The sequence below is a fragment of the Malania oleifera genome, chromosome 7, assembly GCF_029873635.1.
Source record: "Malania oleifera isolate guangnan ecotype guangnan chromosome 7, ASM2987363v1, whole genome shotgun sequence".
In the NCBI taxonomy this organism is placed as follows: Eukaryota; Viridiplantae; Streptophyta; class Magnoliopsida; order Santalales; family Ximeniaceae; genus Malania; species Malania oleifera.
This window is the reverse complement of record NC_080423.1, coordinates 22,358,293-22,382,133: the sequence shown is the minus strand read 5'-3', so window position 1 is coordinate 22,382,133 and position 23,841 is coordinate 22,358,293. Positions and strand designations below refer to the sequence as shown.

Below are 23,841 nucleotides of genomic sequence, written 5' to 3'. Positions count from 1 at the left end.
CAAGGTGGGGACGTAGGCAATTTGGCCGAACCTTGATAACATATTGCGTGTATTGTTTACTTTTCGCACTTTACTTTTACTGCACGTGTATGTTTATTTGTTGATTGCATAGACTGACCCCCTAGGCTGTGTTATACTATTGTTAAAACCAATGGACCTAGGGGATAAATTTTTAAATTCCCAATTCACTCCCCCTTTTGGGGTTGCACCAAAACTAACGGTTATCTTTGCCATCATTTTTTAATTCAGTTCCCCTATCACTTCTTATGTGTGTGATTTTGTAGCCTTTTTCATTCTAAATTCTTCTACATAGTTTAGTGAATTGTTCACATGATTCATTTTTTTGAGAGAGAAACAGCACCCATGTGAACCTATAATAATCATCCACAATAACAAAGGCATACAATTTTCCACCTAGATTTTGACTTGATTAGGGCCAAATAAATCCAAGTGTGACATTTCAAGTGGTCTAGTGGTAGATATGAATTTCTTTTTCTTAAAACTTGATTTTTTTAACTTACCCATTTGACATGCATCACAAATCTTATCTTTCACAAAATGTGTTTTAGGTAAGCCTTTAACCAAATCCTTTTTCACAAATTTTGACAAAAAATCCATGCTTGCATGTCCTCAACGTCTATGCCATAACCAGCTAGCTTCATTTATTATAGAAAAACATGTAACTTGTTGAGAGGCTAAATTATTAAAACTAGTTGTATACACATTTTCATGACGTTCAACAGTAAAAAGTACTTTACTCTCAACAATGCATTTATCATTTTCAAAAGATACTTTATATCATTTATCACAAAACTAGCTAATACTCAACAAATTATGTTTCAAACCATCAACAAGCAGTACATTTTCAATAACCAGGGAAGGTTCCTTACCAACCTTACCTACGCCGATGATTCGCCCCCTTGCATTATCTCCGAATGTCATGTATCCTCCATCTTTAGGAGTGATGGATGCAACTTAGCCTTGTCGCTGGTGCCGCTGTCTAGGTACCACTTGTCCTTGGAAGAGGACGATATTAAGCACACCTGCAAGAAAATCTAAGTAACTGATGCTGGTCTCCAAATTATGTTGGGTCCACAGGGGTTAGTGCCTAAATCACCTTCGACTCTCCACACCCTTTTAATTTTTACATGTCTATTTCTAAGTAGACAGTCAAACTAAATATGACCAATTTGTTTACATTTAAAACATATCATTCGACTCTGAGGATCTTTAGGTGGAATTTGGGATTTTGATTCTCAAGTAAAATGTCCCAAATAAAGATTAGGTAGTCTTACATTTTCAACACCATTAAATCCAAGACCTTCTTTGCTAAGAGAGTTTCTTTGGGCTCCAAGTAGTTTTTCAAAATTGCATTGGCCCTTAGTAATATTAAAAAAAAATTTGGAGCTATCCTCCAATTTTCTCTCAAGTTTGGCAATTTTCAAATCTTTTTCTTTAAGAATCAAGGCATGAGAGTTCTTTGCAATTTCAAAAAGTTTTGACCAATTTCACATTTCTTTTTCAAAACATCATTCTCCTTGGTCATTTTGTTTAACAATTTAGATACACGAATATATTCATATTGCAATTCTTTAAAAGTAGGCATTTTATCAGAATCACAATCATCATCAGAATAATATGAAGATAAGGAACAAGAAGACAATACCCCATCATCCCGTGCCATCAGGCACAAGTTAGCAATCTTAGAGTCATTGCAATCTGAATATGAATCGTTGCTATTTTGTCTATCCTATGAGGTACCTGCTTTCATGGCTTTCTTCTTTTTCTTAGACTCCTTTTTCAGCAACAAGCAATCAAGTTTGATATTCCTGACTTTGTTGCAATTGTAGCACGTGGGAGCGTTCAATTTTTCTTTTCTTTTAGTAGACTCTCCCTTCTCAGATACTAAATCTCTAAACTTTTTGTATGGCCTATTGTTCTTCCTGAAGAACTTACTGAACTTCCTAGTAAGCATAGCCATGTCATCTCCAGATTCAGGTTCACTATAGTCACTAGATGTATTAGCAGACGTTTTTAATGCAGTCACTTTTCTCATCCTATTGTGCTTATTTAGTCTCTCATTAATAGCTAACTCATAGATGATAAGTGAACCTATCAATTCATTTAGTGACGTAGCCTTAAGGTCTATACCCTCAGATATGGTCATAGCCTTTACTTCCCAAACAGGAGGCAAACCCCTAAGGACTTTCCTAATCATCTTATACCTAGGATAAGTCTTACCTAATGCATACAGTGAATTAATGATGTGTGTGAATCTAGTGTACATGCTCTGAATGGACTCACTAGTGTTCATCCTAAATGCTTCATATTCACTGGTAAACATATCAATCTTACTATCTCTTACATCTCTAGTACCCTCATAGGTGACCTCTAACTTATCCCATATTTCTTTAGCAGAAGAACATGTCATAACTCTATTAAATTCATTAACATCAAGACCATGATACAAATTATTCATGGCAGTAGAATTTATACTAAGAACTTTCATATCATCATTAGTATACTCCTCTTCAGTCTTAGGAACTCTAGTTTCACCTTTAGTTTTCATAGGAACATAGTTTCCCTTAGAGACAACTTTCCACACCTTTCAATCAATATTCTGAAGATAAATGTGCATCCTCTATTTCCAGAAGGTGTAATTGACACCACTGAAAATCGGAGGGCGTGTGGAAGAGGGTCCCTCAGGGAAAGGGGTTACAGTGTTATAAGTCATCTAGATCTTTTGCAAAATAACTATTAAGTCTAAGCTACTAGACTCTGATACCAATTGTTAGCTTTATTGTAATCCCAAGAGGGGGGTGAATTGGTATTTTAAAAATTAATTCCCTAGGTCAATCAACTAGCACTAGTATTACACAAAACTAAGGTCAATCTAGTGCAGATAAAATAAATCAATGTATATTACACACCAGATATGTTATCAAGGTTCGACAAATTGCCTACGTCCCTATCTTGGCTCACAAGCACAAGGATTACACTAAAGCTCACTTAACGGGTGGGGCGGCACCTAAATACAATCGGGTCAATTAGCACAGGGCTGACCTCAACCTTTACAACCAATCCTTCTGGGCTAGATTAATACCCCCTCAGGCCATGCCTAGGATACAACAAAATCACAATACAATTTGCGTACAAATATTATGCTTCTCAATCAAGCAGATTTGCACTAGTAATAATCAAAGCACACCAAGAATGTAAGAACAATAAGTTCAATGGTGTATGTGTGCAATCAACACTCAAAGTAATGACTATCTCAACTTAAGCACAAGAGTGTATCTACAAGCTAATCTTTGAAACTATGTATAGATAAAAATCTCAATCACAGTTTAGGGTTTCAAAGATTTGTACCAAGAATAATCAGAATATCTCAAAAATATTTTCTCAATATCAAAGCACAAAGAGATATTTAAAAATAGGCTTGTAAAAATGTTTTTGCACACATAAAAATACAAGCTCAATGAGTCTTGCAATAATAATGCAAAGACTCACTTAGCTATAAGGTTTTTCCCACACACAGATTTCCGCCGCATTATCCGATATCTGAAGGGCACCTCTACACATGGGTTGTTCTTTCCTAAGGAATCTTCCTTACAGTTGGTGGGGTATAGTGATGCTGATTGTGTCAGATGTGCGAGTACTTGTTGCTCTGTTACTGGCCGGTGCATGTTCTTAAGCAATGCACTCATTTCATGGAAGAGTAAGAAGCAAAACAGAGTTTCCAAGTCCTCCATTGAATCTGAGTATCGTGCTATGTCTTCCGCATGTTTTGAGATCACATGGCTTTGTGGGTTATTAGGTGAACTTGGTTTTTCTCAGCTTCATTCCACTCCTCTTCATGTTGATAATACCAGTGCTATTCAGATCACCGCTAATCCTGTCTTCCATGAGCATATGAAACATATCGAAGTCGATTGCTATTCCTTACGTGAATCCTTTGAAAAATGAGTGATTACTCTTCCTCACATTTCCACTGAACGTCAAACTGCAAACATATTCACTAAAGCTCTTTCTCGGCACCGACATCAGTTCTTGGTTGACAGATTGATGCTTCTTGATCTACCAGCATCAATTTGAGGGGGAATGTTAATAGAGATAGTTTAGGATAATTAGCCTGTAAATAATTTAGTTGAAATATTTTAGTTTATATTTAGATTGTATATAGCAGAAAATTAGGCTGTAAATAATGCTGAAAATCTGGTAGCATTTATGTGCTGAAAATCTGGCAGCATTTATTTGCTGAAAATCTGGCAACAACAATGTAAATCTCTTCTATATAATGAAAGCAAACCTGATGGAAAGGCCATTCCGACCAAAATTGACACTAAGGATGGAATATATGGAATCTTATGAGGAAATAACATTGACTGGGAAAAAGAAGTATTTATATGATGCGTTCCAAGTATGGAATTAACAAATTAAGTAGTTTTCCATGGAAATATAAAATAGTTTTCCCTTTTGTTCTCTGTTTTTTGATATTGTACATTTAACTAATTTTCATGATGATGTTTCAGGTTCAGGATTTACACTCAATAACTCCGGAGTATTTCTTGGAAGTAGGTGGTGCGGTGATACACCCTCTTTCCTATCAGCAGGTGCATTTTCTTTGGCTGATCTTCCTTAAGAGTTTTGATTTGATTTAGATTTTTAAAGAAATACTTCTTTCAATAGGATTATAATTTTGGTGGTACACCATCCGTATTGGATCAAGGCTCGTCTGAATTCATTTTTTTTTATTAAATATTTTGTATATTTTTTAATATTGCCTTGATCCTAGCAATGGAGTACCACAACATGACATTCTCTCTTAATCAATGGAAGTGCTTGTTATGTGCATTGGAGTGTGCATTATGAACCTGGTGTGCTGTTTAAAGTAATTAAGAAAATTGTCATATGCTTACAATACATTGTTGCATGCATAGTTATCTAGTCATATTGGCATCAATTTTCTATGTAATTATATATATTTTTGTTGAATTTTGTATGGTATCTTGCATTTTATTTAGTTTTTTAAAATAGTTATGATAAATAGAAAAAGTTGTCAAATAGTTAGAAATTTGAGCATATACTAGCGATTTTTTTACATATTAAATTAATTATTCCCTTTACATATTAAATTAATTATTCTCTAGTCCTTTGCCATAGGCAAACTTATTGCTTTGCATTTAAAATAAAGGTTTTATATGACTCGACAATATTGGAAAATTATAGTCTTTCCAATATTTCCCTTCAAAGAAACACATAATTAAATTGACGTTCAGTCACACAAGTTCAACTTTGATGATAGTCATTGTGCATCATGGAATTAAAACTCAGTGTAGCAAGCAAATGAAAGATGAACACTCTTTGAACTTATTTTAATGTGCTTCTCAAAGGGCTTTAGACAAGATTTTTTTTTTTTAAAAGCAGGTTTAGAATAGAATTTACTCAAAACCTGTCAAATGGAATTGAAGCATGCATTTATCTTATGTACCAATGCACCAATATAATGTGTACCTCAAAGGAATTTTTGAGATGTGATAAATTCATGGTTTTAAATAACGGCCGTTATGTAGCGTAACGGCCGATATGTAACGGAAATCGAAGGCTCCGAAACCGATACGGGCCAATAATGTGGTTCGGAAAAAATTCATAGCTGTAACAGCCGTTACGTTTCCGTAACGGCCCGTAATGGCTGTTACCCCAACGTTACACTTCGTTGCTTTCCCCCTCTCCCAACCACCCATTTGCCATTCAATCTAACTATCTAAGTCTAACATTCAAAGAGCAAACTGGAAAGTAAAAAACTTACCTTGAAATTTTGTTGGCCGAAGCAATAAGAAGGCTTCACTTCTTCGAAGCCTAGGAGTGAGCAGATCTACTCATTTTCGCAGCCTTCGAGGACTCAGGAATTGTAGACTTGCAGCAGCTTGGCGAGTCACCGGCGACAGGTTTGCAGCAGCTCCACCGCCTCTGCAAGTCGCCGATAGCCCATCGGCAGCTTCCTCCGCCAGTCGTCGCACTCACCACTAGCCAGCCCTTTGATTTCGGCTTCGTAGCTTGGAGTCATCGCTCATTGGCCATTCGTGCTTCGCAGCCTTCGCTCCTTTGAGGCTTCGAGGCTCCTCCGAGTCCCCTCCCCTCTCTTGATCTCACTTTGACTCCCCAGCGCATGAGATAAGCTTTAAAAATTCACTCAACACTCAACACCCACAGCACTTAAGTCTTAAACTTTTCATTATGTTTTTTTTTTTTTCAATTATATTTTGTTGTAAATTATGTTTGTTAAATTGAATTTAAAAAAAGAGTAATTTAATAGAGTAAAAAATTAGAAATCAATAATAAATATGTAAAATAAAATTTTCTTAATTTATAAATATTTTAGTTGTCTTATATTTTTTGAAAGGTAATTATGAAAATCTAGTTCCATCACATATTTCCTGTTTATTAATATTTTTTAAGTTTTAAAACATTATTTTGACCTTAAATTTAAAATTAGGTAAAATAAATCTTTACATGATCTATTTTTTTTTGTGTTTAGTTATCAAGTAAAGTAAAAAATGATAACTTAATAAAATTTTTTTTTAACCTAATAGTTAATACATTAATAATTTTGATTTTTACTAATTACTACTGGAATTTGTAGAAAAAATTTATTTTAATCCATATACTGAGAAAATGCTTAAAAAGTTAAATAGTCAATTTGTACTGTATGGATCTCTATTAGTGATGCTGTGATGTATATGAAAGTAGAGCAAAAGTCTTTTTCACCTTTAAAATTACAATGTTAATTTCTTATAGTTATAAATGAAAATAAAATCAAGTTATAAAAAATAATGAAAATATCTTTTTAAAGATAAAGGAATATATTTTTTTGTAATAAAATATCTAATATTTTATAATTTTGTTTATTTAAATATAAAAATAATAAACATTACTTATTATTTTTAATCAAATGTTATATTTTATTTTTACGTAATAAATATTTAAAATTAGAAGGACTATTTAGTACTTATTATTTAATATTTACTAAATTACTAATTATATTATTCCTGTCATTTTTGTAGAAAGGTTGTAACTTTGTATTTTCTCTATTATTTGTGTAGAGATCATCAAATTAAGTCTATCAATATGTCACATGATAGAGGAAATGAGAACTTACCTAGCGAGGATATTGGATGGCATTTTGATACTGCGGTGGACGGTAATAGATATGTTATTATGTGTAAGTTATGTGAGAAGATAATTAAAGGGGGCATTACACGCTTGATACAATACTTGACATATAAAAAGAGTCAAGTAGCTGGATGCTCAAATGTGACCACACAAGTAAGAGAACAAATGATGAAACATCTACAACAGTATGCTGAGAAGAAAAGAGAAACAAAAAAGGCAAGAAGAAGCAGAAATCCAAATTAGAGGAGATTTTGAGAATTTGAGCGATGAAGAAGACTTGGAAGAAGAAGGTATGAGATTTGCTCGACAAGAAAGCATACGATCACAGCAACAATGGGAAGAGAGACAAAGATTTCGAGCAAGAACAACTGGAGAGGGTGATATTTATGAAGAGGGAGGTGGCTCTGGTAGTGGTGCTACTAGTGGTTTCGATAAAGCAGGAGCTCGATCTTATAGTGGTCGAGAAGCTGGAGGTAGTAGACGACAATGAATCAATCCTGATGCCCCTGAAGCTAAACTAAAGACAATGAATCCTATTTTAGAAAGAAGCAAGAGTGCGAAATAACCAAAAATTAACACTAAGGTATTGAAAGGTTTAAGAAGTAAATAAGGAAAAGTAGTTGGAAAATTTGTAATTTATAATCGGAATCCGGCGAATGTAGCTGACTCTCCATTTATGCAGCCTATGCTTGATATTGTTGCAGAGGTTGGAAAGGGGGTGAATTTGGAAGGAGTGAGGTGTAACCCTTATGTGTGATGGTTGGTCAGGACCAACTAGAAAACACATTATAAACTTTTTAGTTTATTGCGATAGAGGCACCGTGTTTCATAAATCAATTGATGTCTCTGATGTGCCAAGCAGAACAGCTGAATATTATTTTAGGTAGTTTTCTAATGTTAATTGTATATGCAAATAGTATTTTGGACTAGCATATTTTTAATTAAATAGTAATTATTGAATCTATAATTTCATTTTAGATTAATGGACGAGGTGGTTGAAAAAATTGGAGAGGAAAATGTTGTCCAAGTAGTGACTGATAATGAAGCTGCAATAAAGGCAGAAGGAAAATTATAAATGCAGAAGAGACCCAATTTCTATTGGACAGCATGCGCAGCTCATTGCATAGACCTTATTCTTGAAGATATTGGTAAGAAAAGTAACGTAAAGAAGGTCTTAGAAGATGTAAAAACAATAACCTCATTTATTTACAACCACACATGGACAGTTAATTTCATGAAAAAATTCACAAATAATAGAGAGTTACTTCGCCCTGCCATCACTCGATTTGCCATAAACTTCATTGCTTTGGAGACTATTGTTAGGTATAAACAAGCATTAAGGGAAATGTTTACATTTGATGCTTGGAAAAACTCAAGGTTTGGGATGGCAAAATTAGGTCAAGCATATGATTCGAAGAATATTATCTTAGGCAAAGAGTTTTGGCAAAAGGCTTCTGATATAATTAAAGTGCAAGAACCCTTAGTGAAAGTTCTTAAATTGGTTGATGGTGATGAAAAACCAACCATGGACTTCATATACGAGGCAATTGATAGGGTAAAGTTGGCCATTCAAAAAGATTGTCGGTTTTACAAAGACTAGTGGAAAATTATTGACAATCGGTGGAGTTTTCAGTTGCACAATGATTTGCACGCTGCTGGTAAGTGTAAATCAAATATAATTTCTTATTATTTTAACTTTTAAATTATGCATAGTTGCATTACAAAACTATTGATTTCTAAATTTAATTGTAGGATATTTTTTGAACCCACAATTTCTTTATGGTGCCCCACCCTCTCCTGAAGTTGCTAGAGAAGTCATCGATGGGGTTAAAAAAGTGATAACCAAGTTGGTACCCGATATAGATACTCAAATTCGGGCTATTAATCAAGTAAGTATTGGTTCCATTAATTTGAATAATGAATTGTTCTAATATTCTGTAAGAATAATTATTAATACATCTAATTAATTAATTATATTTCACAATCATCATTTTTTACTTGCTATATCGAGATAGGCAGGAGACTTTTGGAATCCCGTTGGCTCAAAGGGCAGTGAAACAAACAAATCCTAGTAAATGTAGGCTATATAGCTAAATAATGGATGAATGGCTCTATTTTCTCTCTTTATGTTCAAATTTGACTTTTGAAATATACGCTATACTGACATAAAACTCTTTTAATTATTCATGCAGCCGAATGGTGAATTCATTATGGCTTGTGTGCTCTTGAGCTCCAAAGAATAGCAATCAGAGTTCTTAGCCAGACCACATCAGCTTCGAACTGTGAGCGTAATTGGAGCACCTTTAGCCTCGTTCATACGAAAACAAGAAATAGATTAAAGTACATGAGACTACAAAAACTTGTTTTCGTACATTACAACATGAGGTTAAAGTTAAGACGTACAATGAGAAGAAGCCAACGAGAAATTGAAGAGGGTTTCAATCCTATCAATTTGGACTACATTTTCGAAGAAGATGATCCTTTAAGTCAATGGTTAGAGGAGAGAGAGACACCACTACTTAATGGTCAAGACAATTCAAATTGGTTAAATGAAGAAGTTGGTGGTACTATAGAAGGAGATGATCAACCACCAATAAACGCGCATGATGATTCAAGTTCAAGCCCTGAACGTACACAAAGTGATGATAATTTTGATTTGAGCCCACCAAGTGATGATGATGGTAATAGTGGCGCTGGAGTTGGGGTTGGGGGGGTGGTAGTGGTAGTGGTGGAGGCGGCGGTGTAGAATATAATTATGGATATGACATAGGGACATCATTTGTAAGGGATATACATCCTTCTGATCGTTATGGACAACATGACATACCTGAAAATTATGACTTGGGTATTCCTCCAGGGAACCAATCTTCACAACCTAGGAGAAGGAGTGCTCGTGGTGACCCTAGTGATTTTGCTGAAGATTCATATGGTGTGGTTCGTAGTTTTGGCGACTTTGGTTTAGATGGTTCATCATCACTATCATATGGATCTCATCCAGCATATTCACATTATGCATCTCGTGACTCGTATTTTTATCCTAGTGGATCAGGAATCTCAGGATCTAGTGAGTCTTCTTCTACACACTACCCAGAGCTAGCCCCAGCCCCAGCCCCAACTTATGGACATTATTCAGGATATGGTCAAAGAGGAGATTATGCATCCCCTATATCAGTTGGATTTTCACCACCAGTACATTTTCAAGAGTAACAACGAAATGACGCAAACTTGGGTTTATTCAGCTATGTATTTCGACCAGGATGGGGAGATAATTTCCAATCCCAATCTCAAGATACAGATGCAAATTATGAAGACCCTCCACGTCATTCTTTTTGGTAGTGACATATGTTATGTTATAAATTTGTAATATTGTTTTCATGTTTTTTCAACTATTTATTGATATTTTATATTAATCACTTTTTAAATTCACGTATGTGTAACGTGTATATTGAGTATTGAGTCTATTGATTCATTTTTAGTAACTTTATGACTTTAATTAATTGATTCTTACATTTCTACATCTTTTTACTCATTAAAGTAATGTAAACTATAAAAAAATATGTTTTTTTTTTTTTTGTAAAGAGCACACTAAAATTAATATAAAAATCATAATGCCTATTAAAAAGCATTTGTAGGTTGAATGAGAGCCTTCAAAATTCATTAAAAATCATGTATTAACGGATTTCATGCTTATTTTTCGATTTTGGCATGGTTGTGCATGCGTGAAAAAAAATTCACGACCGTTACGCCCACTTCCTGTTACGTAACACCCATGTCTCCCGCGACTCGCGAGTTACGCAACGTTACCCGCGACCGCGATTTCGAACCATGGATACATTATATGTATTGTCCTTCATTACAAAATGCACAATAAAGATAGTATCGGATACTTATAAAAAGAATTTCTGTGGATTGCTTCAATGGTGATGTTTTCTCTGGTGAAAGAACGATGTCAACTCTTTGCTACCTTGCCCATTTCTATAATTCTGAACCAACCTCTTAGGTTCTCTCTTTCTGCCTTTCTTCACTACAAACATTGCTTTGAGCAGAACAAATTTTCTTAACCTGAACCTGGAACCAGATTCTGTCACACCAGAATCCCTTTCAGCTTTTTTTTTTTTTTTTTTACACTAAACATGTGGTTGACGCACCCCTCCTCAGGGAGTGCATGAGGGTCTAGTTGGGGGAGTGTTCAGTGCCACCAGGGTGGGGGTGTTTAAAGTCATGAAAAAACTGAAGTACTTTTTTGGGGAAATTGCTGGTTTGGGTATGTTGGACAAGTGTGGTCTCCTATTTGGAGGTGCTGGTGTTAAGCAAGGATATGAGTTGGCACAAAAAATCGAGGTTGAAGTGAGTCATTGAATTGTTATATGGGGTTCTTTCATAGAGTGGCTAATAGGAGGAAAAAAAATCTTATTAAGAATCTTAAATTAGATTCCGGGGTTAGGGTGGTGGGTAATGATCAGATTGGGGCAGAGATTATGTCCTTAAAAGCGCCTCTTCACTGAGGAATGCCACAATAGAATGGGGATGGAGGGCCTGGACTGGAGTCCCATTGATTCTACCTCGGTTTCTGGAGAGGCCCTTTCAAGTTGAAGAGTTAAAATACGATGTTTGACATTAGTAGGGTGAGAGCCCCAGCCCCTGACCGAGGGTTTCATGATAGTCTTTCTTGAGGAAAATTGGGGGACTGCAGGAGGATATTATGATATTTGTTGAGGAGTTCTACAAAAAAGGGTGGTGGGTTAGAATGTGAACTCTACTTTTGTATCTCTCATCCCTAAGAAGGAAAGATCCACGAGGGTGAGGGATTTTAGACCCATCAGCCTGGTTACCAGCCCTCGTAAGATTTTGTCTAAAGTCTTATCTAAGAGGCTTAGAGAGGTTTTGGAAGCAATGGTTTCCGTGGCTCAGCCCACCTTCATTAAAGATTGATAGATCCTGGATGCAATTTTGGTGGCTCATAAGGTAGTGAAGGATGTGAGCAGGGGCAAAAGCAGTCTTATCTTCAAGTTGGATTTTGATAATGTGTATAATACGGTGAACTGGATTTTCTCGATTATGTGATCTGCAGGGAAGGATCTGGAGGCATGTGGCAAAGATTGATAAGAAGGTGCCTGAGCTCGGCCAGCATTTCTATTGTCGTCAATAGGCAGTTCAAAGAGTGGTTTAGAGCCTCTTGAGGGATTAGGCAAGGAGAACCTCTGTCTCCTTTTTTGTTTACCCTTGCAGCAGATATCCTCGGCAGGATGCACAAGCACACACACACACAAGACTGGGAGTGATTAGGAGTATTTTTGTAAGCTGGGAAGAGGTGGAGGTGTCTCATCTCCAATTTGCCAATGATACTATGATGTTCTGAGGTCAATGCTGAGGAATTCTGGAATGCCCTCATCTTGTTAAAATTTTGGAAAGGATTTCATGTCTGAAGGTTAACTTATCTATGAGTTTGGTAGGCAGGTCTCAATGCAGGAAGCAGGATTTGGAGGGTTTAAGGTCATGGTGGGATGAGCTATTATGGGTGGCCACTTTCCAATCTTGGCCTCCCTCTTGGAGGAAATCCTAATTCTGTGGCCTTTTGGGATCCTGTGATTGAGAGAGTTGAGTGGAGGTTGGAAGGGTGGAAAAGGGGGTACTTTTCCTCAGGGGGTCTTACCACACTCACTAGTGCATCTCTCTCAAATGTTCTGGTTTACTTTCTGTATCTTTTCAAGATGCCCAAGAGCATGCCTAGGATTCTAGAGAGGATGATGCTGATGCGTGAATTTCTTTGGTCGAGTTCAGGGGAGATAAGGAGAGATCATGTTGTTTGTTGCAAGCACATGTTCTTGTGTTAAAATTTTGGCCTCACACCTTTGCTTGGCATTATAATTATAATGTTAAGTCTGTTGAACCACCTTGTTTCACAACCAGATTTTTTTTTTTTGGATTACTATGTATGCCTATTTAAGTTTCCTAGAATACTCTTAACTAATTATGAATGCTATTGGTTTTCGTATTTTACATTAGTTTTTCTCTCCCGTTGAAATTGGATATTATAACTTTAATTATCTTTCTCATTTAATACAAAGAAAAAACTTGTTTACATTAGCTTTATTTATTATCTGTTGTAAATATTGTTACTTTTCTATTGAATCTTCCTGTGCAAAATGAACTTATTCCTCTCGTTATTGTTGCCATGTTGTGCAGGCCAGAAATTTCCGTTTCAACTGTGGTCTTGTATATGTTACGGAGCCTGGGTATGTATATTTTGGCCTAAATCTAAATTGTCAGTTGAATTTTTTTTCATGTTCATGTATTTTCTGCTATACACATGTTTCCAAATGTTTTTATTACTTTGTTTTATTATATTAAACTAACATATTATATGTATTATATGGTAAAGAGAGAAAGAAGTGAGAGAAAGAGGGGAGAAATCTTTATGTGAGAGAAACGAAGAGAGGCAGAATAATCAATTGCATTCGTAGCAATGGTTTATAGACGTAATGATATAACTTTTAGGACAAATATATTACAAGTTAAATACATCTATGTTGTGTATGAGGTGGAAAAGTTATAATATAATTTGTATGTCAAACAAATTGTAAGATAATGTGCATTAAACATATTTAGTGAACACAATGAAATTCCTAAATTGTTTAAATATTAGTTATTATACAAATAATGATAATTTAGACATGAATGGTTAGATAAACAGCATTTTAAGTTTTCTTTTTCATATAATTTCAAAAGTCCTTGTAATAATTTTTTGTTTCAATAAAAAAATAAAATAAATTAAGAGAGAAGTTTCACTTTGCTCGGCTGCTCCTAAATCTCTCATTTGAATTCCAAGGAAATTCTGTTCTACAGTTAAAATTTCAACAAGTTTCGCTCAAATTTCAGGATTTTGGCAAATTTCAGATGATTTTTTGAAATTTCGATGGAAATAATGTAAAACAGAAATCGACTCCGATTTTGATTTTGAGGGTTATGGAAATCAGAAATTTTGATAGAAAATTTGACAATTTCGTGGAATTTAAGACCATGCTTCTATCCACTATTTATATTATTAATGACAACCAAAGACTTAAATTTTGGTTGAAAAGTCGAAATTTTGACTTCTGGAGGATATTGAATGGAAGTGCACTTTCAGATTTTCTTTTCAAAAATTTTTGACTAAAATTTTGGGATTTTGGTAAATTCCAAACTGTAGCTCAAATATTGATGGAAAAAATTGAAAATTTTTTTTTGAAGCCCTGAAATAAGCATTCCTCATCACTTCATCTTCTCCCTCTTCCACAAAACTGCACAGAAACCCTAGCAAGCCCTACAGCTCCTTGCTCTCTTCAAGATATAGTTGACTCTTCAAACTTCAAACACTGCAGCTCGTTGCTCTTTGTCTCTTGCACAGCTGCAGCAGGTGGCGAACTGGAGAAGGGGCATTGTCGTAGGCTTGCTGCCTCTCTTGGACCCGGTCTCTGGACTGTTCATGGTCCTTGTCCTTGTGTACTTATGTTACTGTGCAACTCTCCAGCACCTAATTAAAGCCCCATGCCACTCTCTTTTTGGTCCTTGCGTGATCCCAAATTCCCAGTTACCCTTTCCATATACCCTTAGACTCGTGTATATACAGCAACTACTCAGTTATTAGTTATGAACATATAAGTTTTATGACAGTTACCCCGTGATTTAAATTTGTAAGAATTATATGATGTTAAAATGCCCACTCCCCCTTGTTTTACTACTTTCTCCCTCCTAATTCCCAACAACCCCTTAGGCCTTTAGCCAGTACCCACTTACCCTTCTATTTAACTATGGCCCTATCATCCTCATTATTAAAACATTGGAGGTCACAGGTTCGAGGCATGGAAACAGCCTTTTGCAAAAATGTAAGGTAAGGTTGCGTACTATATACCCATTGTGGTCCACCCCTTCCCTAGATCCCACATATGTGGGAGCATTGTGCACTGGGCTGCCCTTGGTTTACTTTTAAATGCTCTTTACTGCCTTGCTTGCTCGTAATGCAATTTATATACCCTGCATACTAAAAACTTTTCATGTATTCTTTTTTATGTTTATTTTGATTCCAAATTATGCATAATCGTCCATTTTAATATTTCCCAACATTTCATTGTAAATATCCATAATTTACTATAAATTTCTGTCATTTCTTTAAATTGAAATAAAAAATTTGATCGAAATTTCTGTAAATTGAGACCATCGAAATTTCCATCAAAATTAAAATTTAAGTCCTTGATGACAACATAATTACAAATATGCTTCTGTTACCTGCATAACTCTCTCCTTCAAGCTAGACAGCAACAACAACAACAAAACCAAGCCTTACGTCCCACTAGGCGAGGGCGGCTACATGAATCCTTTTCCACCAATTTATGCGATCATGGACTATTTCTTTCAACAAATTCAGGGCTATTAAAAGTCCTTACTCAATATCTCATTGCAAGTTATTTTAGGTCTATCTCTACCCCTTCTACTACCCCTCCCAACTACTCACTCACTCTTCCTCACTAGGGAGCCATGTGGCCTACGTTACAAGTGCCCAAACCATTTGAGTCATCTCTTATGTTATCTTCTACATGAGCTACGCCTAAATTAGTACGAATATGTTCGTTTTTTAATTCATCTTTCATTGTTATACCATTCATCCATCTGAGCATTCTTATCTCGACAACTTTCACTTTTTGGATATGTTGTTTCATAGTTGTCAACATTCTTATCCATATAGCATAACTGGTCTTATAGCCATCCCATAAAACTTTCTTTTTTAATTTTAAGGGTATTCTTTGATCACAAAGCACACTTGAAGCATTTCTCCATTTTATCCAAACTGCATTGACCGTATGCATTACATCCTCTTCAATTTCTCCTTTAGTTTGCATAATAGATCCAAGGTATCAAAATCTACAATTGCTATTTATTTCTACATCATCAAGTTTAGCTTTGTCTCCAATATTCCTCCTACTATTATTGAAATTACATTTTATATATTCTATCTTATTTCTACTTATCCTAAAGCCTCTAGACTCTAAAGCTTCTCTGCATGGAAATTTTGTAAAATGGACATTGACTGAAATTTCAATTTCAAGGGTAGCAGAAAGCGGAAATTTTGATAATTCTGCCGTTTTTGCAGAAATTTAAGGCCATCTGTGTGAAAATAATACTTTAGTGAATAAATCAACAGGTTGCTTATCTGAAGAAATATAAGTACAATTATCTCCACTTAAAGTTTTCTCATTTAAAATGTGATAGTAATTTTTGATACGTTTCATCCTTTCGTTAAACATAGGATTTAAATTTATTGGCCAGTTTTTAGTTTTCAGGGGTAGGCTATTCCATTCCTACAAGAATTTTCGCATTCCCCTTTTGACTGGTGCTATTTATGATCTGACTTTTTCTGATTGAATTTCTTACAAAAGTTTACAGATCATGGTACTTTGGAAAGGAAAGCCTTCTAGAAATGAGTTCCCATGGGTAGTTGGTCATTTTTCTCTAAAATATGTTTTTAATCATGATGCTGCCTCTTTTTTTTTTTTTTTTTTGCAATTCAGATATATGCTTTTTAGAGCGGGAGTTCCTCGGCATGCTATCATCAAGAAGTTTGCTGGTGAAGAGATATCCCGGCTTGAAGAACTAGTCTCTATTTTATGCAAGTTGCCTAGAGGTGCTCGAGTGCCATTGGAATATATAAGCTACATGGATCGGCATAGAAGGAAGGTGGATCATGATCCCTTATTACCTTCATTACACTTTGTATATATGTATGTGTGTGTGTGTGTGTGTGTGTGTGTATGTATGTGCATGCACACGTGTGCTTTTGCACATGTGATTGCATATATGATAGCTAAGTAAGGGAGAAAAGTGGGGTTGAGAGGTAAATACATGTTAAGTCATGAATATTAGAAATTGAATGAAGTTATACATTTTAACAATTTAAAAACAAATTGAATAGAAATAAAGCTTATAAATTGATATTTCTTTCTTTAATAAAATGTCATTTTATTAGCTCTTAAGGTTTGCCTTTTAACGGTGAATATGATCAGTTATTACAACATATTTCACCAGATATCTATTAACTTGCCAAATAGGATGCCCTATAAGACCTTATCCTTGTACATGGTTCTTTATGTCCTTGAGAATTCTGGGAATGCTGCACTTTTTTGGGCATTGTTCAGTTGCTCACTTGCTTGAGTAGATTGTTTTATAGCTGGTTTGTTTGGAGAGCGTTGAGTTTGTCTGGCACCGGCTGAAGGCTTTATGCATGCTTCTTTCATTGTAGGTTATGGGGGTGTGCAGTTTTTTCTGGGGAATTTATTTGGAGAGGAATGCATGATTCTTTTAATGGAAGGGGTATGTCTTTATCATTGTTTGGTGTATAACCTGTTTTGGCATTAATTTCAGCCTTTTCTTTTGATAATTTTTGGGGGATTTTTTTGGGAAATTTTTGGTGTGATTAGAAGACTACTTTGATATACTTTTTTTCTTTCCATATTTAACTATAATTTTTATTTATCTATTTTTTGAGGAAGTCTTATTGTTTACTTTGCACATTATATTCTCTTTTATTTGACATTTTTTTGGGGCCACATAATAACAAAGGTAAAAGACAATGACCTTACCTGAGGTTTGACAAAAATACAATGACCTCCCCTGAGGTTTCAAGAATTTTAGGGACCTCTCCTGAGGTTTGCCAAAAAGATACAAACATTCTCTTGTATTTTGCAAAAGACAAGTTTTTTTAGGGGAGGTCTGTGTCTTTTGGGCAAACCTTGAGGGAGGTATGTGGTATTTTTGAAACCTCAGGGTAGGTCTGTGGCATTTTTGAAACCTCAGGGGAGGTATGTGACATTTTTGAAACCTTAGGGAATGTCTTTGTATTTTTTTCCAAACCTCAGGGGAGGTGAGTGTCTTTTACCCTAATAACAAAGAAGAGGAACAAAATAATAACTTTTGTCGCTCTTGTAGCCACCTTGAGCTTGTCAAGATGTCAGCTAATGTAGCTTTGGACAGCATGCCACTAAGAACTTCCGTCACTGAAATAATAAAAACAGGGAGAGGTATATGGGAGTCTAGGGCACTAAAGTTCTAAGATAAAAGCGATGGTTTGCTGGTGGCCCTTAATGGAGTTAACACCAACAGAGTACGAGGCCTTCTAAAGCCTTTTCTCGAGATGTGTCTTATGCGTGGGGGTTGCTCTCAAGATGCAAGTCTCCTTTTTATATGCACTATTCATTTGCATGTGGTGTGTGTGGAATGCACTATTTGGAGTCCTTGGTGAATTTTGGGTTTGTCTGAAGTTGGTGGAGGAGCTCTTGACTGTTTCTTTTTTGTGGTTTTGGAAAGGGAAATAATGTTAATTGGCTGTTGAGGTGTTCTGGGACAGAGTGGTACTTGGCTTCTCTCTGGTCGTATAGTGCAGGCTGTTTCAAGGGCTGGTGTTTTCAGGTTACCAGCTGAGACTTGGGGACTTTATTAAGTTAATGCTGGTTTTTTATTTTTATTTTTTCTTTTTCATTGGTGAGGATTTCTTGCCCACTTTTTTTTTTTTTTTTCATCTGTTCCTTGCTAGTTTCAACAAAGATTTTTTTTTTTCCTTAAAAAGAAAAAGTGGGGATGTCATGTTTAAGTGGGGGAGATTGTGATACTGTACTTCCACATCATGTGACAGTTGTGCGTGGAAGCTCTCTTTGTCAAGTTTGAGCTAGCTTACAATCTACTTGGCTAGAACATTTTGGACCAGTTGGCTAGCCCTAAAGTTTTTGGGCTAATTGCTTTAACTTGTGGCATTATGATATCAGAGCTGACCAAGGCCCATTACTAGGTGGCTACGTTGTCATTTTGGGGTTGACCGTGAGCTAGTGGTGGGTTTTGATTGATCAGCAGTTGATTGTTGTGCTCCGTTTGATTCTTTCCATGCTGAGCAAGATGAGGGCATAGGGAATTAATGGTGATTGTTTGTAATGATCCACTTCCCTCATTGGTAGTGTAATAGGGAGATCTTGGTGCATAAATGAGTTCCAAGGATCCCACAGGCAGCTCAAGCTATCACTTTTGGGTGATGGCTTGTGGTGTATGATGATTTTGGGATTTTGTTATTGTCTACTGTACATCTTATTCCTTAACCTCATTAGTCGTATGTGTGAGTGAGGAAAAACTATCTCTCCTCTCTCCACCATGCAATGCAATGCAATGGCAGGTTGGCCATCATTGTCGGGGGCAATTCGTTTGACTTGACACTCGACTGTGAGAAGGTCGACCTCCTCATGATTATTGAAAATTGAAAAGGCAGGATGGTCTCTATCTTCCTCGAGTTGGGGAAAATCGAGTTGCTCCTGGCAGCTTTGAAAGATTTCTGGACCTCTCTCGGCGATAACATTCTTTCCCCTCTCTTAGCTGCGCATTTGAGATTGAAGGAGAAGACCTTGCTGCTCCGACTCGAGGAAAACAGCTTTGGCAAGTTCCTTGCCCTAACAGAAATCAACGAAGGCGGCTGGAGGGTCATTGCCATCTTAGAAGGCCTCGATGTGAAAGGTTGGGCCATGTTCTTCAGTGTTATGAAAGATCTGGGTAGTAGAGTGATCACTAGCTTACCAGATCACTCCAAGGTGTAGTTGAAGTCAATGATTGAACTGTACCAGTCAAAGATCTCACTTAACCTCAAAGGAGCTGCAACTTGGTCTCTCTAGGAGGTCGGTTTTGCTTGCCCTCATTGTGGTGGCTGCATCATGCTCTCCTTTGCCAAGTTGCAGATGAAGGTTGTGGAGAAGGTGCGTGAGGGCACACGATCCTTCGCATGTGTTCCAACTCATCCTAGAAGCAGCCAATGGTAGCAGAGCACTACCAACTGCCTTTTTGGATTTCCTGGGCCTAGCCGTCATCTGCCCAACCTTTTTGTGTGAGTTCAAAGGACTCGTGGGCTGCATTTTCTGCAAGTCCCTCAAATTCAAGCCCAGCTACCCAGTCCTTTCGTCTCCAGCCTCTCGCAATTCTGAGTTTTCCCCCCCACCATCTGGAGAGCCTGTTGCTTTCACCCCATTTCCTTACAGCTGTGGCCCATCACTTTTCTTGGACACACAGGTCCATTTTGGAACTTCTTTGTTATAGCAGGTCTCCAGCAAGCCCACATTGAGCAAGCTAACTCTGTCTTGGCTGATGAGCATCCTCTTGGGGAGCCTCTGAAACCAGATTCAGTGGTGGAAAATATGGCAATTATCCCTGCTGCAGTAATAGACACACTGAGCTGGAACTTGAAGACTGCCCCCTCTCAAGACTGCAGGAAATAGGGTGCTTTGCAAAAGGAATTTGATTAGTAAGGTTATTGGGTTCTCTTTCAAAGGCTTTGTGGATAGAGCGATGTTATTATTTGAGGAAATTGTGAAGAAAAGAAGGGAAGAAGGCGTAACTTCTGGAAAAAAGAGTCTCAAGGAAACATTTGAAAGAAAGGCACAAGTAGGGAGTTGAAGAGATTAGACTGTTTGGTGAATTATGGGAAATCGGGAGGGTTCTTATATTTGGGAGAGGCTTGAAGCTGCCAGGTTGGTGATTTAATCCTACATTGAGGAAACTAATCTCATGGAATGTGAGGGGAATTAACAAAAAAAAAAAAAATCTGTAATCATGCCATTTCTCAATGACTGGAAGGGAAATGCCACTGTTTTTAGGAAACAAAGTGAGTTCCCTTGATTTTTTTGATAGCAAAAGAAGACATTTCATTAGTAGGTGAAGAATTTAGAAAGAAGGGAATAAGACATCTACCGTCAAAATTCTGGAACAAACCAGAACAAAAAAAAATCTGAAAATAAAAGGGAAGAAGAGGAAAAATCAATTCAAAAGATTCCTCTACTTTTGCTGAACTTCCATAAAGCTAACTCGTTTATAACACCTAAAACAAATGCACCATAAAAAGGTCAAGTACTGGACTTTTTCCAAACCAGCTGTCAATTCAATTTTTTCCCCGACAAGATCCGTGCATTAGGTTCCATCCATAATCCCGACAACACTATGAAAATACTACATTTCTATAGTAGAACACTATCCTTCCCTCTTGCCAAAGGACCAAAACCCTCAAATGAAGTGGCCAACAGTTCCTGCACCAATGTTGGGCAAACCCTAGTTTCTCCTAAAATTCCAAATAACTTATTTCAGATCCTCCAAGCAAAGTCAGAGTATAAAAAAATGATGAGATGTTTAAGAATTCAAATAGCTAACTAGGCAAACATATCAAGGTATAGACAACAAAAGGCCAAGACTGAATATCCCTATTTGAAGAAAGATGAAAATTATTCAATATAGACAACAAGTTAGTTCCACTAGCTCTTTATTGTTAGAGTTCTATTGATATGAAAGTTCTAAGAGACCAAAGGGATAACGAAATCAACCACAATGAAGGATATCACATTATTCAGCCTTGAGCTCAATGGAAGATATGCATAAAAGATGTGGATAAAACATCATTCCTCAATCGCGGGTATTTCCAATAAAAAAATTTGGGAACCTTCCCCACCACAAATTTAGTGTGAGGAGTTAATAAGGGATAAATCTGAGAGATAGATCTCAATGGTCTCTTTGAATAACATTGCTTAACTAGCATTGGTATCCCACGAATTCTTATCCAACCCAAACTTGCTCCTAATGACTCTCTGCCAAAGGGAATAATCTTCTAGGGTAAAATGCCATTACCATTTAGCTAAAAGAGTGATGCTTTAGACACAAACTTTCCATGACCTAGTCCTCCCTCCAATTTAGACCTGCAAACCTCTTCCCAACTTACTAGGCTCCAGACCACAAGAAATCTCTTGCAATTTTCTCTATCCTATTAGCAGTACCCACTGGAATCTTAAAATAGACAAATAGTACAATGGGATACTAGACAAACAAGCTTGAATAAAAGTGATTCTATCCACAAGGGAAACGGAGCCTCCTTCCAGCCACTTGGTGACCCTTTCTACTATTGAATTCCAAAACATACAAATCTTGGATTATACCCCCCACCCCACACCAAAGGGACCCCTAAATAAGTGAAAGGCCAATTTAGAAGACCACGTCTTGCATCAAAAGGCCACTCACTGGCTTGCTCAATAGGCACATTTATAGCTACGAAACTATTTTTCCCTATGTTAATTTTATGCCACATGCCCTTTTAAAAAGTTGGAGGATACCCGAAATACTTCTAAATAAGGGGTCATGATCATCTAAAAAGAAGATGGTGTTCCCTGCAAAATGAAGATAAGAAATCACCACTCTCTCTATGCACTACTAACCCTTTCACCAACTGTTGATCCACAACCCTATCCACCATCCTCCTTAAAATATTAGCTACTAGGACAAACAAAAGGGGGGAAGTGGATCTCCTTGTCTAATACCTCTTCAAGTCCTAAACTAAAACTTAGCTTCCTTGTTCACAACTACCGAGAGCCACACATTAGAAAAGCGACTCCTTAGCCACGATTGCTAATGCTCACCAAAACCCTTTCCTCACAAAGATTTTATCTGAGAAACTCCCAACTAATTTCGTCATAGTTTTTCTTCAAAATCCAATTCAAAGATGAACCCCTCTTCTCTCTCCTATGAATATTTTTCACCACCTTATTAGCCGGTGAAATAGCATCCACTATTTGTCTATTCCCCATAAGTGCACTTTGAGCAGTAGATATAGTCTTATCATGCACCGCACTCAGCCTATTAGCTAGTACTTTGGTGATAATCTTATAAAGATTAGAGACTAGACCACTAGATTTGAAGTGCTCTACCTTAACAAATCTAATTTCTTAGGCAATAGGGTAGTAAAAGTGGAATTAATACTCTCTCCAAATTCCATTCCCATAAAATTAAGCAAAGACTTTAAGCTTATCATCCTGAATGACATCTCAACAGTCTTGAAATAGAGCTAACTTAAAACCATCAAAGACCCAAAACTTTATCCCTCTCCACCCCTAAAACTAACCCCCTCTTCTCCTCATCAAAATATATCTCTAACCAACGCATTTGATATCTAGAAATGGGATTCTCTAACCCCTCAACCATTGGTCCACAAACATCTTTAGAAAAATATGGATCATCAAAGAAATTAATGATCTCAGAGGCAATCTGATTGGGGTAATTGATAATTTTCCCTCTCCCACATCCAACTCCCTAATCATATTCTTTCTCGTCTCCCATTAGCTGGCCTGTGGAAGAAACTAGCATTTCAATCACCTTCTTTGAGCCATTTAAATTTGGTTTTTTGCCTCCAACTCCTCATTTCTTTACAAACCACCTCTTCCAATTCATTCTTTAGAGAAATCCTTTTTGTCCCCTTTGAATTCCATTGATAGCTGGTTAGTCATCAATTTATATGGAATTAAGAATGTTAAACGGGTTGTTTTGAATGTGGCAGATAATGCAAGAGGTATCTCTTTATAAGGAATGATCAGTTAGTGGAATGTAGTATTAAAATTAGTGTGTGACAGCCATTACAAAAGTTATGTCATGGTATTAGTGGTTTTCAAGACCGTTACGAGGCGATATCTCGGAGATATGTTGATTCACAACCATAACAACTATTACGGTTTGTTGTGGTACCATAAGGGCCAGTATGGAACGTTATAGGTTGTAACAATGCTAGAGTGGCTATGGATGGCTTAAACAAGTTCTTTAGTCCATTTTTGCATCCCACCTCCCCCCCCCCCCCCCCCC

The 23,841-nt window shown here is 36.6% G+C and overlaps 1 protein-coding gene across 1 annotated transcript in view; it reads left to right on the top strand.

Annotated features, from left to right (window-relative positions):
• LOC131159614 (protease Do-like 7) overlaps nucleotides 1-23,841 on the top strand; it is a 113,846-nt gene that overhangs the window by 54,181 nt on the left and 35,824 nt on the right. Inside the window, exons 13-15 of the mRNA XM_058114649.1 lie at nucleotides 4,533-4,613; nucleotides 13,360-13,409; nucleotides 16,719-16,884. Coding sequence (XP_057970632.1) covers nucleotides 4,533-4,613; nucleotides 13,360-13,409; nucleotides 16,719-16,884 — 297 coding nt within the window. The remainder of the gene's footprint in view (nucleotides 1-4,532; nucleotides 4,614-13,359; nucleotides 13,410-16,718; nucleotides 16,885-23,841) is intronic.